Source organism: Pinus tabuliformis, chromosome 2_2, assembly GCF_031772625.1.
Source record: "Pinus tabuliformis cultivar Carrire ecotype Pingquan chromosome 2_2, CPIR1, whole genome shotgun sequence".
Lineage (NCBI taxonomy): Eukaryota > Viridiplantae > Streptophyta > Pinopsida > Pinales > Pinaceae > Pinus > Pinus tabuliformis.
This window is the reverse complement of record NC_142300.1, coordinates 419877496-419895446: the sequence shown is the minus strand read 5'-3', so window position 1 is coordinate 419895446 and position 17951 is coordinate 419877496. Positions and strand designations below refer to the sequence as shown.

General features: G+C 40.7%; 1 protein-coding gene across 2 annotated transcripts in view; it reads right to left on the bottom strand.

The window, feature by feature from the left end:
* Positions 1 to 529: 529 nt before the first annotated feature.
* LOC149193053 (putative protein S-acyltransferase 19) overlaps positions 530 to 17951 on the bottom strand; it is a 264412-nt gene continuing 246990 nt past the window's right edge. For both annotated transcript variants that reach the window (XM_089404776.1, XM_089404777.1), the window contains 3 exons: positions 3002 to 3082; positions 2707 to 2904; positions 530 to 2626 (listed from right to left, as the gene is read on the bottom strand). In XM_089404776.1, the coding sequence (XP_089260902.1) occupies positions 1415 to 2626; positions 2707 to 2904; positions 3002 to 3082 (1491 nt within the window). In that variant the 3' untranslated portion in view covers positions 530 to 1414. The remainder of the gene's footprint in view (positions 2627 to 2706; positions 2905 to 3001; positions 3083 to 17951) is intronic.

The window sequence follows — 17951 nt, the reverse complement described above, 5'->3', positions numbered from 1 at the left end:
ATACTTGCCTTCTTGATAGACCTTGTTCCTACCCCATTTGAAAGGGATTTCACCAGCCAAACTGTAATTGAGTGTGCTAAAACAATGTGTACTGCTGTGATCACTCATGCATATATTCTAGCAAACCATTCAAATGCATAAACTTTCAGGCCTGAATCATCCCTAAGGACCCTACCCCAGCAGCTATGCAGTTTCATCCAGTGCCAATGTTAATGGATGGATTTATCTGGTAATACGTGCTCTAGTCTATTGGTCGCCTGAAAGGCTTGATACATCCAGCCTAAAACATTCATGGCCATTTTCATTGTTATGTAAAAAGTGCGAAGGACATTGCATTTGGCATTAAATCACAAAGAACTAGACGTCATTACATTTGGAACTAAACTTTGTACCTCTAAACCAAATATGATATTCGGTGTCTATCAAATGCTGAAAACATGCAGAATGTTTTATACCTTTGGAAATATATTTTGAGAGAGTAAAGCCCTTGAAAATTGAACAGTACGCCATAAACTAGAAAGTCCAAATATAAACTTAAACTTGTATGATATATTATTTGTGAAATGCTGTAAGAACTCTTGAGAAGTCTCCGACGTATCTACTTGCCCTTGTCTTTAGATGCATCATTGATGAATTGTAAAGAATAGATGCTGAATCCTCTATTCGTGCATCGTTATCCTTTCTCCCAGAAAACTTGCCACAAAAGACACAACTTTTAACCAGAGGTGCTTTCTAATATGTACCATATTCTGCAGATGATGCCCCAGCGCCTGATGCATCTTTGAAGGCAAGACCATCAAGGTAAACAAAGACATTGCAAAAGATCCATGGAGGTGGGAAGAGCAGCATGACATATAACCCAGACCCAACCTTGGAGAGCAACAGGGAACCTCAAAGCATTTTTATTTTGAAGTTCTAAAGCAGCTACTTGGAGAAATTTTCAAAATATTTTCATAATTGCAGTCAGTTTACAGGGAGCAGAAAATCATCCCCTCGAAAACATCTCATAATGCCTGCAATAAACGTTACAATAAGTTACCACGAATGAAGATGCAAGGATCGCAACAGTCTCTGTTGCCCAAAACAGCCAATACTGGTCATGACGCTTTACCATGCATCTTAATCTCTAAGCTGATAACCAAAGTGTCTTCTATTGCTACATTTTGCCACTATGATTTCTACCTAAGCTGCAGATACAGCCTTATGAGAATTCACAAACCCAGCAGCAATAGAATATGTCATTAAACCATGATACTGTTGATAAAAATTGGTTAATATCAAATAAATGACATGTAATGTCTTAAAGTTCTCCATCTGCAAGAATGACCTTGAAACCCACAAGCTGCAAACTGTTTGATAACCAAACTGAATTACTGACACCATTAGCTCCCAGCTACAATAATTAAGCCAGCAATTACTGATGTAGATGATTAGAAGCTTTTGTTTGCATTGACCTTGGTACAAATACAGGAGATTGAGAACGTGTTGTTGAACCACGCAATGGCCTGCTTTCCTGGTAAGCCTGATGTGGAAAAACAGCTTGGCGATCAGATGAAGTTTGTTCAGAAGGGTGTGAATATAATCTTGGTGAATTAGCATTCTTACTGATTTCCACTGCTGGAGCAATTAGAGGCCCCCCGTAGAAGATGGATTTCTCAGTATACAGAAGATTGTCATGTTTGGCAACAGAACTCGGTAAGCCTGAAGAAATACCCACTGAAATATGACGCCTTGGCAAAGGAGATGGAAACACTTGATTGTTGGGAGCATCACTCTCAGCATTACCTTCTGGAGCATGAACTGTTCCAATGACTCTGCTGAGTTCAGTTCTTCCAGGTATTGGCATTGAAACATATCTCCCCGCTCCCTCATCCCAGAAAACAGATGAGCTCTTATTTTCCACAATATTTCTATTTAGTTGGCTTCCATTTGACTGTATCAGAGCCAGGTTACTTCGCATCAATCCATCATCAACACTTTTATGATCAGGTGCTTTATATCTGTCACTTGCAGGAGCCATCCCTGCACAGAGAGGTTGCTCCAAACAAGATTTGCAGATGGGTAAACTCTGCCTTGTGTCTGGTATATCTGTTGTTAATGTCGGAGGCATTTCCCTCTGTGGTCGATCTATATGGGCTAACATATGAACCCCAGCATCCAAGCCATATCTGCAGTCTACACGAAGAGGACTTAACACAACTGAGTCATTTGTATGACTTGCACTGCTATAGCTGCTTCTGCTTTGAGTCCCAGTTTCAATTTCATCCTTACTAGCATGACTTGGGGGATATGTAGATTTTAAAGGTGATGGCATCCGTTCATCTCTTAATTCCCTCCTCATTCCAAAATCAGTGCTCATACTGCTCCTGCTACTACTAGCATTGCCACTAGAACTATAATCAGTATCTGGCAACCGTGCCCCTAGAGGCCGTAAAATAGATGAACTTTCCCTAGCCTTTGCTGCTGCTCTCATAGCCTCATTAGGGTTCAGTTTTGCTAGTTTCCAAGCACTAATTCTAACTGGACGCTTCTGCAGCTTGTTTTCTGACATATTTAGCACCGTTGAAGCATCTGGATCAACTGTGGATGGCACTCGACCAGGACCCAAATGTGGAATAACTTCATCCTGTTGGTTAATCGAGAATATCCTCATCAGAAACCTACTATGAGATTAAAACTTGATGCCTTGCAAACAGAAATGTGTACCTGAAGTTCCACAAAGACTCTAGGTGGTGTGCACCATGCACCCTTGTACTGCAAACCAAGAGAACTCGATCTACTCATTTCTGTTGCAGTAGAACTACTTGGTGAAGAATGTATGCTCTGTCGATCTCCCTCAATGGATAACCCCGGTGGCTCACTCTGTGACCTCATTGCTACAACATATTCATATGTTGTAATGCCCTGTCACAACATAGTAGAAAATTTGCTTTAATTTGAATTATAAAAATGAAATCATTAAAGAGAAAAATTGAATTGAATATCTGCAAAAAAAACTAACCTTTCTAATCAGAATAATGTGAAAAAAGAAAAGCTCGCCCAATGGTAATGAAGCAAGCAGAGAAACTGCTGTACACAGTGCCTGCATCAATAAGGCCACACAGAAAATCATCTAGCCTGACAGTTGTGGATGTCCCTTCCATTAATCCAAAATGTAAAAGACCTACTACACCTTGCAAATTTTATGTGTTTAAAAGATTTTCAGAACTAAAATTGTATCAATTATTTGTATACATTTTCTAATTATGCCTTGTTCACAATGAAAGGTCTCACACAATGGGTACTGTAGTTGTTCAGTGGCTGTATGGCATAGATAAAGTCTAATGACATTTAGTTGTCTGTAATTCTATTTGTTGAGCTGTGAATGTCGATTTACTTAATATTTATGTGTTTCTCCTTTTTGGGGCAAGAAAAAGGGGTAGGAGTGGGGACCTATCCTAGACATCAGAAACAGATCCCATATGAATCTCCTACAGATCCATGCTCCAGGCCTTCTGATACAGGTCCATAAAGAATCTGAGATGTGTCTGAATCAGTCCACTTGAGACCAGGAAAAAAAATCCGAGCTGCCTCTTTATTGCCTCTCTCCATAAATTTATTTCTCCTCAGAAGGCCAAGAGACTTCCCACAGCCATTATAATTGCTTCTTACATCTTCCTTGCAGATGCCCTGAATGCTGACAGAGAAACCCCCAAGTAAATATCTCCTGGAATGTACTTTTGGCATTACAATTATTTAAGGGTTACTTTTCATAACATGGATGCCACATGGCATCTTCCTACTCAGTGTGTTGTACATGTGTCACAAACCTGTGTGAATAGATAGGCTAGGGTCATTTTCGTTTTTCTGTATACAGGCAGAGGACCTCTCCTTAGCAATGCAAAGCTAATGGATATGAAGGTCAGGCAAATCCCTTGCTCTGCATGCTTGGTTTTATATGCCTTGCTCTACATGCACTTAGACTTCACATTTTCTAGCTTTAAGCAGAGTGCGGAGTGCTAAGGTAAGCTCCATTTCTCTGCATCCTCCCTTTGCCTTAGTGTTATGCAAATTGCAGAACATCGAGGTATTACTCCCTCTCTGCACACATCCTTGTCTCCACATCTACACAGCTTCACCTGTGCAAAGCTTTGCATGCACACAGCTGGACATGCATACAACTCTCTAAGGCATTGATAACAGGACTTGAGCAGAATTATATAGGAGATTTATCCAGCGGCTGCAACCATTAGCCCTACAACCAGGCACTAACCTGCAACATAAAAGCCATTAAAAACAAACCATTTCTCTGTTAATGATCCAATGTGAATCAGGATCCAATCTGTATTTGAGCATATCCACGGATAAGGCATAAAGGATCTGATAACATTTATTCCATCCATCCCTAAGATAAGGGAGCATTCTTTGTTCAATAGGGGATGTTTCTCCCCATCTTTCTGTTGACCACTCAAGTGTCAACCACCCTATAAGCAGAGTAAATTTTTTTCATGGTCAGAGCAGTCAAAAGTCCAGAAGATCATCATCATCATCTTTCAGCAAATTGTCAGAATTTTGTGATCCAAATTCTGCAGCCCTATGGGCCATTATGTAAAAATGATTCTAGTATGTTTATGAAGCCATGTAAAACATCTAGGTAGCCTATGATTTTTACCAAAGCGTTTCAGTCTAGGGAGTTTCTTTCCCTCCGCTAATTATTTGTGTTTTTTAACACTTAATAATTAGTATAGTTTTTCTCCCAAGGATACCCCAAAGCTAGAGTGGGGCTTGATGGTAAAGTCTTAGGTGAGTCCTAGTGGGTAGAGTCTATTTAAATTATCATATTAGATCATGTCTAAAGTTTCGCAGAATTTGGTTGTGTTTAAAGGTCATTTTATAAGTGTCAACATTCCCCTTCTAAACGGGATGTCTATGTAATTTGATGTAAAAAGTGTTCTCTGTAGGAGTTATAGGGAGCAATGAGAATTTAAAATTACACCTCAACTCCTGAACTTTCTATCTAGACACATTTTGAGGGTGGAAAATATTTTTAAACCATAGTTTTTAAAACCGGCCTAGCTAACCGGTTGCCAGTCTAACCAACCGGTCAGCAAGGCCACCGGTTGGAACCAGCTGAAAAACCTGGTAAAGGAGGCTATTTGGCAAGAATCTGGCCCTAAAAGGTCCTAACTGGCTGGTTTAGGACGGAACCGGCTGGTTTGTTTGTAGCAAACCAGCCGGTTCCGTCCTAAACTGGTCGGTTACCTGCCATGCCCACAGAGCGGCTTTTCCAATGAAGTTAGGGGTTTTGGAGGGAAAGTAAGGGTGCTTTCCCTCCAAAAACACCCTCTCCAAGCCTTTAAGAGGCCCCTCTCCCTCTCATTTGTCACACACATCTGATTTGGAGTGTTTGTGAGTTTGCTTGGGAGCTTGGAGAGTGTTGAGTTTTTGCTGGAGTAGTCATCTTGGAGTTGGAGTTGGAGCTATTTTGCAGATAGTTTGTAGTTGTCAGTGGAGTTGGCATCTTCAAGAGGAGGCTAAGGAAGCTAGTTTGCATTTCCAGGTAAGGATTTTCACTTGAAAATTCCTCATTTGACTGCTGTCCATGAATTAAATTTTTTATGTGTTATAAATTTATAAACTTCTCACTTCTATCATCTATGCTATCAAATCTCTAGTTCTATGCTATCAAATTTTGTAGCCTACATGTGCATTTGTTTTCCTAAATTTAGCTTTGGTTTTCCATGTTGCTTAGCTGCAATTTTTTTTTAAATGGCAGATTTCTTTGCAAATTGTAATTATTTCAAGCAAACATGGCTCCAAAAGGAAAGGACAGTGCATGGGCTCATTGTGATGTAATTGATGGAAAAATGATATGCAAATTATGCCATAAATCTATTGGAGGTGGGGGTATTCTTAGATTGAAACAACACTTGGCTGGGATAAGAGGCCAAGTAACGCCATGTGGTGCACCAAATGCAGTGTTAGGTCCTATTAGGGCAGAATACATTTCCAAGCTTGAAAAGTTTTATGAGGATAAGGCTAGGGAGAAGGCCATCCAAGATGACATTGCAAGGAAGAGGGAATTATTAGAAGCCATGAAAGAGAGTGGGTATGATGATTATGAGATTCAAGACTCAACTTCTATCCCTTCCACCATTGACCCCTTTCACTATGTTCATCCTTCTTGTGGCCAACCATCAAAAGGAACAAAGAGAACAAACATCCAAAGTTTTTTCTCATCTTCTGCCAACATTTCCTCTTCTAATCCCACTTCCTCCTAGCCAAGTCATCAACCCACCTTGAATCAACATTCGAAAAAACAATGCAAAGAAACTTCTCATCAATACATTGCTAGATGGTGGTATGATTCAGATATCCCATTTAATGTTGCTCGCTTACCTTATTACCAAGCTATGTGGGACTATAATTTTTTTTTTTTTTGACAATAACGGCTAGTTTTTATTTAAGATTCGGCAAAACAGCTGCCGAGGGCTTTAACAGGGCTACTCTGTATTTCCTTGTTACAGATTTTGCTTTCGTTTTGATAGGAGGCGAGGAGAGTACATTTAGCTTTTGGTAAGTTCGCTGAAGGGATTACACTGTGATTGCAGATAATGGCTTGAATATACACTTGATCTGGGTTCAGAATGGCGTCTTGGATTTTCGTTGCTTTTGCATGCCGGGTCTTAGCTCTGCTTCCTTGCTTGCAGAGAGGAGACCCCCCTGCATAGCAATTTGCAGTACAGTTGTTTTTCATGCAACATAAGCAGTGCAAGGCAACCTTACAAGTGGTAAAGAGGGATACATGAATCTGAACATTTGAGAATATCAAAGATGAGATCTACATGAACTTGCAGAAGGACCTCCCCTAGTCTGTCGGGTGTTATAAGAATTGCAACTTTAACACTTGTGTGCAACAATGTGAAAATTTACTTCAGAAGTTACTCCACAGATCCAAACCATTTTGTTCTGGTAAGCTTCAAGCATTGGAGTCAATGCAACCTCTCGGTCAAGTTTCTCCCACAATTTAGACATATCACAGATAGATTTGGAGCACACTGGACAAGCAAATTGAAGATGCTCGTGCATCTCTTTCAAGCAATGCATGTGAATAGTGTGACCACAAGGCAATACGCTGATAAGCTTTGTAGAGTCGAATAAATACTCAAAACACACAGGGCAGTTGTGGTGCATTGCTTTTTCCACACAAGGGTGGCAATCCTTCAAGCGGATAGAGTAGCAACATCCTAGAGGATTGCCAAGAGGGATGTCAACAATGCCGACATTGCTTGCCGTTTCAACATAGAATGCAGTCGTGGCCTTTCTGCTCTCTAATCTAGCCTTGAAGGAGCCCTCGTGAACCCCCCAGCACCTACCCAACTGATTGCAGTGAGACGCAGTGGTGAAGTCCAACATAGAGTGGAGAGAAATCTGAACCAGTGGAATGCTCATAGGAGCAGAGGCCCAGTCTTCTCCAGAATTAAGGAATGTTGCAGTTCGATTCAACATCATTAACTAACAGAGATCTCCTGCTTCAGATAGAGCCTTGATTGGCAGCCAAGTCCGCCTGTGAGTTTAATTTCCTCAGAATGTGATAGAAGGAGATTTTGCAAAACTTGGGCAAAACTAGTCTGATTTTTTTGAGAGTGGGGGCTAAATGTACCTGAGAATGGATCTTTTGAAAGTTCATAGCCTAGATAATTAGTCTAGAGTCTCCAAAGACTGAGATGGAGAGGAGATTCCTCTTGATAGCCAGATTTAGACCCTGCCACAGAGCAAGAGCCTCCGCTCTGTTGTTAGTTTCATGCCCCAGACCCCAAGCAAAGCGCAGCTCAGTTGAGCCACCTGGACTCAAGATAACTCCACCACCACCTGTCGCTCCTGGGTTACCTTTAGAGGCCCCATCGAAGAAAAGGCAGTGATCATCCAAAGCTGATCTCCATTTGATGAATTCCTGTTCTTCCAGAGGAATTTCCCAAGGAGAGGGGGTTTTAACAGGAGGAATGGATCTATTCTGATGGTTTGGAACTAGCTCTTTTAGCCATTGATCTTCCTTGCTGTCCAGAGTCATACCATTTCTTATGTCAGGTTTGGCTTCTAAGGCCTCACCCAACAGAGCTTTGATCTTAGATATAATTCTGACCGGATTACAACTCTCGTCCCTAAAAATTATGTTGTTCCTCTCTAGCCACAGTTTCCAGCATGTGAATTTGGGAATCCACATCCAGCCAGTCTTGAGAAGGCTTTTTTTGGAGAGACAGAACGGGGATAATTTGGCCCAGTTTCTTAGCAGGTCCGGAATATTTCCGGGAAGCTCTATTTTGTCAGGTCCTAACATCAGGACACCCCTCCAAACTTCTTGAGCAAAGGGGCACAATAACAACAGGTGATTAGTCGTTTCTTCATCCGAAACACAAAGAGGACACTTGGAGGGACCTTCCATTCCACGCCTTCTCAGGTTATCTCTAGTGAGGATACTTTTATGCGCCAAAGTCCAGCAAAAGAAGTCAATTTTGGGGAGAGCAGGAAAGGACCAAATAAATTTCCATTGAGTTGGCTCTGGGGGAACGTTTGGGACAGCCATCATACTTTTGTAACCTTCTGCTGCTGAGTATGAGCCTGAGAGAGAGCCCCACCCTCTTTTGTCCTTAGAAGAGGCCTTTAAGGGAGATTTTCCTTGGAGCAAATCCAACAGTAAAGTGGCTTCACCATCCAGCCAATGAGGGACCTCCCCCAGATTCCAACCATCCCAAAGTCTTCCTGCATCATCTGTCCAATTGGAGATGTCCCAAAGGGTTTCCAGATTGCTGGCTTGAAGCCAAACTCTGATATTTACAAGTTCTGCTATCTGATTCAAGGGCTGATCTCCAAGGATCAAATCTTCCCAAATTCTTATTTTTTTCCCATTACCTGGGATCCAGTAGAGCTTGTGACTGAATTGTTTCATAGTTGTAAGACAGATTTTGAATATCGGTGATCCTTTGGTTATTCTTGGAGGCTGGTCCAAACATCTCAAGTGTTGCCCATGAAAATATTTTTTCCACAGAACTCTCTTCCTCCAACTAGGATTCCCAGAAACAATGTTCCAGAGGAGCTTGGAGCCCAGAGCAAGATTTTGGGCTGCCAGATCTCGCATTTGGAGACCTCCTTCCAAGAATGGCTTCTTAAGAGTGTCCCAGTTTACTAAATGGAGCCTTCTTTCATTATTTCTCCCTCCCTCCCATAGAAATCTTCTCAGGAGACCATCCACTTTACTAATAAAGGATTTAGGGGCTAGAAGAATGGAGTTCTAATATAACGGTAGACTTATGAGAACAGATTTCATTAGAATTACCTTCCCAGTGTTATTCAACCATGACGCTCCCCAAGCTTGTATTCTGAGTTTTAGCTTTTCTAGCAGGGGCATCCAGTGAGCTACCTTGGGATTTGATTTGAAGATTGGGATCCCAAGATACTTAAATGACTCCCAGGTCAGGGTTCCTTCCATTTCTAACAGCCTTGTTATGTCTGTCAATTCCTTAATCGAGCAATTCCAGCCATAGATCGTGCTTTTTAGATAGTTGATCATACTGCCCGAAACCTCCCTATAAGTGTCCAGCTCCTTCTTGAAAATCCTAGCAGAATTTATGCTAGCTCCTCCAAGCAATAATGTATCATCAGCAAACTGGGCATGATTTACATCTTTAACCTTGTGAACCATCCTCAGGCCTCGCAGAGTTTGGATATGTTGACAGTAGTCTAGCTGGAAGCTGAGCACCGAAGCTTGAATGGCGTAAAGAAGCGGGGACAACAGACAACCTTGTCTTAGCCCCCTCGAGGGCTGGAAGAATTCTATTGAACGACCATTAACCAAAGGCGCTATCCAAGGACAGGCAATGCAGGCTTTCACCCAAGTTATGAGAGCTTTTGAGAAGCCAAATTTCTCCATCACAGAAAACAGGAAATCATGTCTCACCCTATCAAAGACATTTGTCAAATCTAGCTTAATCACCATGCCTTTCTTTTTTCGATGACAACTTGAGTGAATTTCTTCTTGCACCAACACAATATTGTCAAGAATCTTTCTCCCTTTGATGAATCCTCCTTGGTTTTCAGGGATGATGACTAGCAGAATTTTCTTAAGACAGTTGGCTATTATTTTTGTAGCCAGTTTATAACTTGTATTACACAGAGAGATGGGTCGGTATCTGCTGAAGTCGGTGGTGCCTTTATCTTTTGGAATCAAGGCAAGGAAGGCCGAGTTGGTACTACCTCCAATCTTGGTACAAGTCTAAGATTTCCGGACCATTCTCAAAAGATCTTTTTTAATTGTGGGCCAGCAAGTCAGGTAGAACCTTGCTGTGAACCCATCAGGGCCCGGAGCTTTATCCGGTTCCATGCAATCCAATGCTTTTTTAATCTCATTCATACTGATCGGAGCAGTCAGCATAGTATTGTCAGAATTTTGAACACAGTGAGGTATTAGATCAATCGGATAGGCTTGAGAATTGATAGGAGGGTCTTCCGGGGCCGAGTAAAGATCTTTGAAGTAGGAGTGGGTTGCTCGCTTTATGCCTTCAAAATCTTTAACCATAGTGTTTTGATAATGAATTTCATTTACTGTTTTGAAGTGCTTCCGTGCTTCAGCTTGCTTATGGAAGTAGCTTGTATTTTTGTCTCCGGCCTGTAACCAAAGATTTCTAGACTTCTGTCTCCAAAACTCTTCTTCATCCCTACTTGCTTTATGGAGATCTTTTTGCAGCTCTACTTCTTTTTGAAGAAGGATTTGAGTTACATCGGAATTCTCCATTGTTAATTGATGGCCTGCTAAACTGTCATGCATCTCCTTTCTTTTGGCGGTGGGCGTTTTCAACCTTTTAGCCCACTCCTTGAGCTCTCTTTTATGTCCCCTCAATTTTCCTTCCCACACAAAGAAAGGGGATCCTTGAACTTGCCAGTTCCAGGCCTCAGAGACCATCTCCTGGAAACCATCTTGATCAATCCATAGAGAACTGAATCTAAAGGGAATGGGACCCAGATTTCCATCCAAGGAGAGCTCAAGCAGAATGGGTTTATGGTCAGAGGTGTAATTCGGCAGAATTTTAGAGGTGGCCATTAGACCACATGTCAAGAAGGAGGATTGGACTAGAAATCTGTCCAAGCGAGCAACAATGTGGTCGGGGCCTATCCTTTTGTTGGACCAGGTGAATTTCCCAGATGTGGGCTTGATATCCTCCAAATCCAAACCTAAAATGAGGTCTTCAACCCATTCTCTAGCTGGGTCCCTGACCAGCGAGCCCCCTTTTTCTCTTCTGCAGCTAGCGTAACATTCAGATCACCTGCAATAATAATATTTTCTGGATTGTGCAAGAAAAGATAGGATTGGAGCGAGTCCCAACAATTTCTTTTCTCAGATGGTAAGACCGGAGCATATAGATTGAACATACTTACTTGATGGCCAGATTATTTGTGGAGGAGCTTAGTGAATAGCCAATGGGGGCAACATTCTTCGTAAATCAGATCATATTTGGAGCTGTCCCAAAAGGAGGAAATCCCTCCAGAGGCGCCTCTGGCACTAACTGCCCTCCCTTGGCCTTTATGCCAGAATGCTTTGCTTGCTTGGAGGATTAAAAGGTCCTCCAGCTTTGTCTCCTAGATGAGAAGGATTTCAGGTGAGTACATCCTCACAATGTCTTTCAGAGCTTCTTCTGTCAACCTATTGCCTAACCTTCTGCAGTTCCAGGAGACGTATTTCATTATTTACTGGCTTAGGAGGTTGTGGCTCCTTTTGGAGCCTGACCATGCTTACGCCTGGATCTGGTATTCATCATTCCTTTGAGAGTTTTCTAAGAGCCTTGGAGTACATCCATATAAGTTTTTTCCTCTCTCTGTTTCTTCTTGGACTTTCGACCCCTGGCCGACTTGATAGGAGTGACTTGCGAGCTGTCTGATTCGGAGACTCCATTTTCTGAATCTCCCTCAAAATCAGTGCCCAGACTGATGTGCTCCTCGTTTTCTTCTTTTCCCCCGTGATCATCCTCTGATGGAGGAAAATTTGACTTTGCCTCGGCTTCTTTCACTTTCTTTGACGGGTCTTCTGGTTCCTCTTGGATCCTAATGGCGTCCATCTTTTCCCCAGAGGAAGAGCCTTCTTTTCGAACTTCTTTGGCTTTTGGTTTAGGCTGGGGCTTCACCAATGGCCCTGAATTTTTCTTCTCAGTTTGTTTTGGGATTGCCTTGCCCTTTTTGATCTCTTTCCATCCTTCTTCGTCCACCTTGTCCCCAGTTGGAGCTTTTGGGCAATTTCGTTAGAAGTGTCCATGTTCATGACAAGTTCTGCATTTGAACGGAAATTGCTCGTAATCCAATTTTTGATAGTGATGCCATTCTCCGACTGTAAGTTTTACCGCTTCAAGCAGTCCAGCTTCTAGATCGACTTCCACACAAATTCTTGCACAGGTATATTGGCCCTTGTTATCTGCTTTGTCAATGAAACAGCCTAGACCATTTCCAATCTTCTGCAAGGTGTGATAGCTCCAGCAATGGATCGAAAGATTGGGGAGCCAGACCCAGACTGGGACCTCTTTAAGGGCATCGACACAGGGATCGAAGTTGGGGGTCCACTTATTGAGATAAAAACCCTGATTTCCCATGAAATACGGACCATTTCTGAAAACCAGATGTCGATCATCTTTGGAGGTGAACTCGAAAATGAAATACCCTCTTCCGACAGCATAGCAGATCACATTGTTTTTCAGCTGAGGTCTCTAGTTGCGTTGGATCTAGTCATCTGTTGTTTTTGTAGAGGGCCAGCATCCCATAAATTGTCCTACCAACCCTCTGTCAACCAGGGCTAGGGCTATTTTTATCAGTTCGTCTTCTGGCAGGGCGATCTGAGGTATTTCTTCCAGTTTTTTTATGAATTTCGGGACTTCTAGGATCGATTTTTTCTTCCCTTTCTGCGTTAGCAGTCTTCGGAATGCTTCCTCTGAAGAGATTGGTGGGGTGGGAGAAGGCTCCCCACCCCCAAGCGCACTCATGGCAGCGGCTATGGCTCCTCTGCAATCGCAAAATCTAGTAGGCGGTCGCTGTGCGCAGGAGTGTAGGTTCAACTTTCAAGAACTTGGCTCGTTATGTGGAACTATATTATAGCTGCAAGAAAGAGCTTCAAAGGCCCTAGTATGCATGACTTGAGGGAAGCTCTTTTGCAAAAAGAGATATCTTCCATTGATGAGTATTTGGTTGAGTTTAAAGATTCATGGCTCAAAACAGGTTGTTCCATCATGTCAGATGGATGGACCGATGGAAAGAACCGCACTATCATTAATTTCCTTGTTTCTTGCCCTCAAGGAACCATGTTTTTGAGATCAGTTGATGCATCTGATAAGGTGAAGGATGCAGCCCTTCTATTTGAGCTTTTGGATGACATTATTCAGGAAGTTGGGGAGTAGAATGTTGTGTAGGTCATCACCGATAATGCCTCAAACTATGTTCTTGCTGGAAAGATGCTTGAGTCCAAATATAAGACCATATTTTGGACTCCATGTGTTGCACATTGCATAGACCTCATGCTTGAGGACATAGGCAAAGTGGAGTGGGTAAAAAACACTGTAGATCATGCCAAGTGCATTACAAAATACATTTACAACCACTCATGGGTATTGAGCCTAATGAGGAAAAACACTAGGGGCAAAGAGCTTGTTAGGCATGCAATTACGAGATTTGCAACTCACTTCCTCACGTTGCAATGTCTCAATGGTGAACATAAAAACTTGTAGAAAATGTTTTCTTCTGAAGAATGGTCTGAATCTCGATGGGCTCGTAGACAAGATGGAAAAGACACCAAAAAGAAAGTGTTTGACAATTATTTTTGGAAAAGGTCTGTAGAGCTTGTGAAAATTACCGAGCCCCTTGTTAAGGTGCTAAGGATGGTGGATGGGGAAAAATTGACCATGAGCTACATTTATGAGGCTATGGATCAGGCAAAGGAGCAGATATGGTCAGCGTACAAGGATAGGTTAACTAAATATGGCCGTATATGGGAGATCATTGATAACAGATGGAACAATCAACTCCATCGTTCTATACATGCAATTGGGTATTTTTTGAACCCAAAGTATCATTATAAAGATCAACTAGGAGATTTGCATGATGGGGAGGTCAGAGCTGGATTGATTGATTGCTTGGAGCGCATGGTCCCTACCGATGCAGACCAGTTGGAAAAACATATACAACTTACTGTTTTCACTATGGAAGGTGGTACCTTTGGAAAAAACTTGGCAAAGATGGCAAGAGATGTGGATCAACCAAGTAAGCAATTCCAATTTCCAATTTGTTTTCCTTTTCAAGTTAAAATTGTTTACGTTCTTTACAATTCGAATTATAAACTAAGTTACTAATTAATGTCTTTTTCTTTGCAACACATTGGTGGGAGTCATTTGGTGGCCAGTTTACTCAATTGCAAAGGTTTGCAATTAGAGTCCTCAGTCAAACTTGCAGTGCTTCAGGTTGTGAGCGCAATTGGTCTGTTTTTGAGCGCATACACACAAAGAAAAAAACCTTTTGGAACAAAAACGGTTAAATGATCTTGTTTTCGTGAAATACAACTTTCGACTGAGGAGGAACCAAATGGTGAACAAAACACCTTATCTAGATCCCATTGTGTTGGACGATATTGATCCAACATCAAAATGGGTGGAGGAGACTGAAGATTCTGTGTTTGAGGCTAATTTTGATATCAACATGGCTTTAGCGGGGGATGAAGCAGATTTTGTGGCAGCATCAAAACCAGGATTAGTAGCAGCATCAAGGAAAGGCAAAGAACCAATGGAAGGCACTAGTCGTGCAGGTCGACAAACTCGTGCTTCCATTAGGTCCACTTCTATTGTTATTGGTGGCATTGCTACTGAAGTTGCAGATCAGGCTGAGGCATCCTCAGACTCTGAACCAGATGATGTCTATGTAGCTCCTGATGATGATCCTGTGGCTAGTAGTGGTGATGAACTTGATGATTGATCATGTGTACATTGTAGACTTGTAGTAGGCCAATGGCCTTATAGCTTGCAGCATTGTTTTTGGACTTTATAGGCCATTTAGAGCCTCATTGCTTATGTATTTTGCTATTTGGTCGATGATATGTATTGCACCCTGTGCCATTTTGATATATTCACCTTTACATGGTATATAAATGAGCAAACTTTGCATATTTTGTCTCTATTGGCTTGGAATCATGGTTTTAAATCTTAAAAATAGTTTTGCTTCATTAAAAATTAAATATTTAATGTATTCTTCTAAAATTGGTTCGTTTAAACCAAACCAGTCCCAGTTAGACCGGTTCCAGTCGGTAAACTGGTTCATTAGGTGGACCGGTCTAGTGACCGGTTCCGATTTTAAAAGCATTGGTTTAAACCCCTCTAGAGTCATTATTTTTATTTTCCGAAAGAAAATGGCAAAATAATTAGCCGAAAATTGGTCAAAAAATTAAAATGAGAGAAAATAAAATTCTCTCCAAGTGGAAAAATATTTAAAAATTTGATGAGGACTTTCCCAAATAAGAATCAAATCAAAAAATGAGAAAAGTCCCATTTCCAAGGCAGAAAAATCCCACAAGAAATTCATTGGGCAGAAGGAAAATAATTTCTCTAGGAAAATCAAAATTCTTGGTCTATGAAATTATTTTGAAGGAGAAAATTTCAAGAAAAATATTTTTAAAGATATTCAATGGTCCAAAACCACTCCAGAGTCAACAGATGGCCCATCCAGCTTGTTGACCACTACGTGTCAACGACCCATAGCAGTACACCCCCTTTTTTCGCAAAAGGGATAGTGCTTGATCGATGTGTCTATGCCATCCAGCTATCTTCAACAATCTGATCATCACATTATAATGTAAACCCATTCTGCAAATATATGATGTAAATAATCTCAGCAAAATCGTGTCATGTATGTAATGGCCTAAGGAAGCCTACTTTTATGGTGACGATCTCCATTCTGGGAGGTTTTCTGTCTCACCGATCCATTCTCGAATGGTCGGCAAATTTTTCCTTCAGTCTTCACCCCAAAGCCAAAATGTATTTTGTCATTGGGATCTTAGGCGAGTCCAAGTGTTATAGATCGAGTCTATGTAAAAGTGATTTGGGAATAATACTAACTACTTGGTTAGGTTATTTTATTACAAATTGCTTGGTCTGCTGGATTATATTTGTGTCGCAGAAATGGGTAGTCTATGAGGGTCTATTATAGATGGCTTTTCTCCCTTATGATGTAAAAAATATAAAAATTATGATGTAATGTGTCTTGAGGGTTGGAAAAATAATTTATCCCCTCATAAGTTAATTAATTAAATTTTCTAGCCAAAATTAATTAAAATCCTAAGCTAGAAATTTAATTAATTCTAGGTCCTATGTAAATTTAAATTCTCCAAAGGCAAAATTAGTGGGTCCTTAAAAATCGGATTTTAAAAGGCCCGGGACTAAGGTAGATTAATTATTTTGCTAAATTTTAAGCCTTTGTTCCTTAAGGGTTAAGTCAAAGTCAACTTTTTTAGGAAATTCACTCAAAATTTTTATTTTTGAGTTAATTAAAATGCATTTAATTGAAAAATTCGAATTTCCTCAAGAATTTAATATTTCGACGAATGAGATTAAAAGAAATTTTAATCTTCATCAACAGTTGAGATTGCTTTAATGAGGATCACTCGAACTAGCCGTTGGAGGATTTATCTTTAAATAGGAAGTTATTTGTCAGTTGATCCATCCGATCTTTGAGTCGTGTGCTAAGCGAAAAGCTCTTGTGTAATCCTTTTCTAAATAATAAAGAAATACTTTGGGGTTAATTTTTGACAATGTTACTCTTCATGGGAATGTTGTAAGATGTCTTTTTCAAGCGTAATTTTTTTTAGCCATTAATGATAGCTTTTGAAAAAGTGATTTGAGTACAGGTATCTTGCTCAAACACTGGGGTTTAAGTGATAATTTAAATTTTGAATGCAATAGCAAGTATCTCTATTTATCTGAATTTTATTATCATGTTCTCGCTCTATTTTGATGGTCAAATTGAGTTTTGCAGGAAAATATTTATTTTTAGATCATCGGACGTTCGGGGAAGTTTTCAGTTGGCTAGTCTCCCAATTTGTGTTTTCTGAAGAGCCCAGCTAGGTTTAATCTCGGGCTTATCATAAGATTTTTTAGCAGTGATATATGAAGGGTTTTGAGCTAAGCACCTCTTTTAAAATTTAAAAATTTAATTTGCGTGGAAAATTGATAGATCTGGTTGTTGAGAGCCTTACATTATCAGATCTGAGAGCAAAGTTGGACTCACACTCCTCAAATCTAATAGATCTGCCATTACTATGCATAGATCTATAAAATTTTTGGTTTTTCTGACTTGGGTTTCTTGGGATTTATGTATTTTTTTGTATATCTAAGTTCTTGGTGTTTTTTGTTTTTAGGTACAAGTTGCAGATCTGACGATAAAGTTTGATTTGAAGCCAGATCTAGGCCCTGAAGGGTAAGATCTGGCCTCAAAATCATTTTTGCAGCGATATTATCCATCTTTTTTGTGGTCCAAGGGTTTTAAATCTTTTAAATCTGGAAATAATTTTACAGGGGTTTCACTGATAAATCTGAAGCATTAAAATACATTAGTGTGAAATTCATTTTTCTAGGTTTGTCTTGAGTTTTGGGCTACAGTTTCTCTGTTTCTTGGGGTTTTCCAACAAAAAAATTTGGATTTGTTTGCTACCATTCTCCTCTATATCTGCTACATTCAAAATTTCTTTTTCTCTAAAAAAAATCTTCGAAATTCGTTTCCCTGCCTAGGGTTTCTCCTCAGACCTGCATTTTCTATCCTTGCTGCCATCTACCTATCCGCAACCTTCTAAGAATCCTCCTTAACTGCTGCCAAATCGTTGTCCGTCTACCCATCTCTAGCTACGAACTCCTGCAAAGCTTCAACGTCGTGCGTCAAGCTCATCCTCTCAATCCGCAACCATT